Source organism: Penaeus monodon, chromosome 34 (assembly GCF_015228065.2).
Source record: "Penaeus monodon isolate SGIC_2016 chromosome 34, NSTDA_Pmon_1, whole genome shotgun sequence".
NCBI classification, from domain to species: Eukaryota; Metazoa; Arthropoda; class Malacostraca; order Decapoda; family Penaeidae; genus Penaeus; species Penaeus monodon.
The window spans coordinates 34,188,768-34,189,243 of NC_051419.1; the positions used below are offsets into that span (position 1 = coordinate 34,188,768).

A 476-nucleotide genomic window follows, 5' to 3' on the forward strand; every position below is an offset into this window, starting at 1 on the left:
AGACATGACAATAGCCCTAACCACAAAGTACACTAACTTTTTGAGTCAGTTGTATATTTTAAATGAGATTAAAAGGGGCTTGTCACCATACAGTTCGGGTGGAAACAGGTGATTCATATTCCTGATGCAATAGCTCATTCCCACAGTGCTGAAAAGAACGGATAACCGCTGGGCCGAGAATGCAACGGGTGCACTTGGTAAAATGCAACAGGTATTTAAAGGACTTGTTAGCAGATAGGTCTCAGGTCGCCAGGATGATCGGAAAGCTCTCACTCCTCCTCGTCTGCGTCGCTGTTGCCGTAAGGATTGGCTTCTCTCTTTTATATGTCTTGCATAATGATGGACAAAAATACCGGTTAACGCTGCCAGACACAGCACAGTCTTATGGATAGCTCAGTGTTGCAATAACTCACCCTCCGCTAAGCTTTCGATTCCCTTAGAAATGCATTTTCATGAGTTTTCATATATCAGGGGAC

At 43.9% G+C, this 476-nt stretch overlaps 1 protein-coding gene and 1 pseudogene across 1 annotated transcript in view; both read left to right on the forward strand.

The window, feature by feature from the left end:
- Positions 1 to 165, forward strand: part of LOC119594897 (chymotrypsin BI-like) — a 10,826-nt gene extending 10,661 nt beyond the window's left edge. The window contains exon 9 of the mRNA XM_037943970.1: positions 94 to 165. Within this exon, the coding sequence (XP_037799898.1) occupies positions 94 to 165 (72 nt within the window). The remainder of the gene's footprint in view (positions 1 to 93) is intronic.
- LOC119594776 overlaps positions 165 to 476 on the forward strand; it is a 16,931-nt pseudogene continuing 16,619 nt past the window's right edge.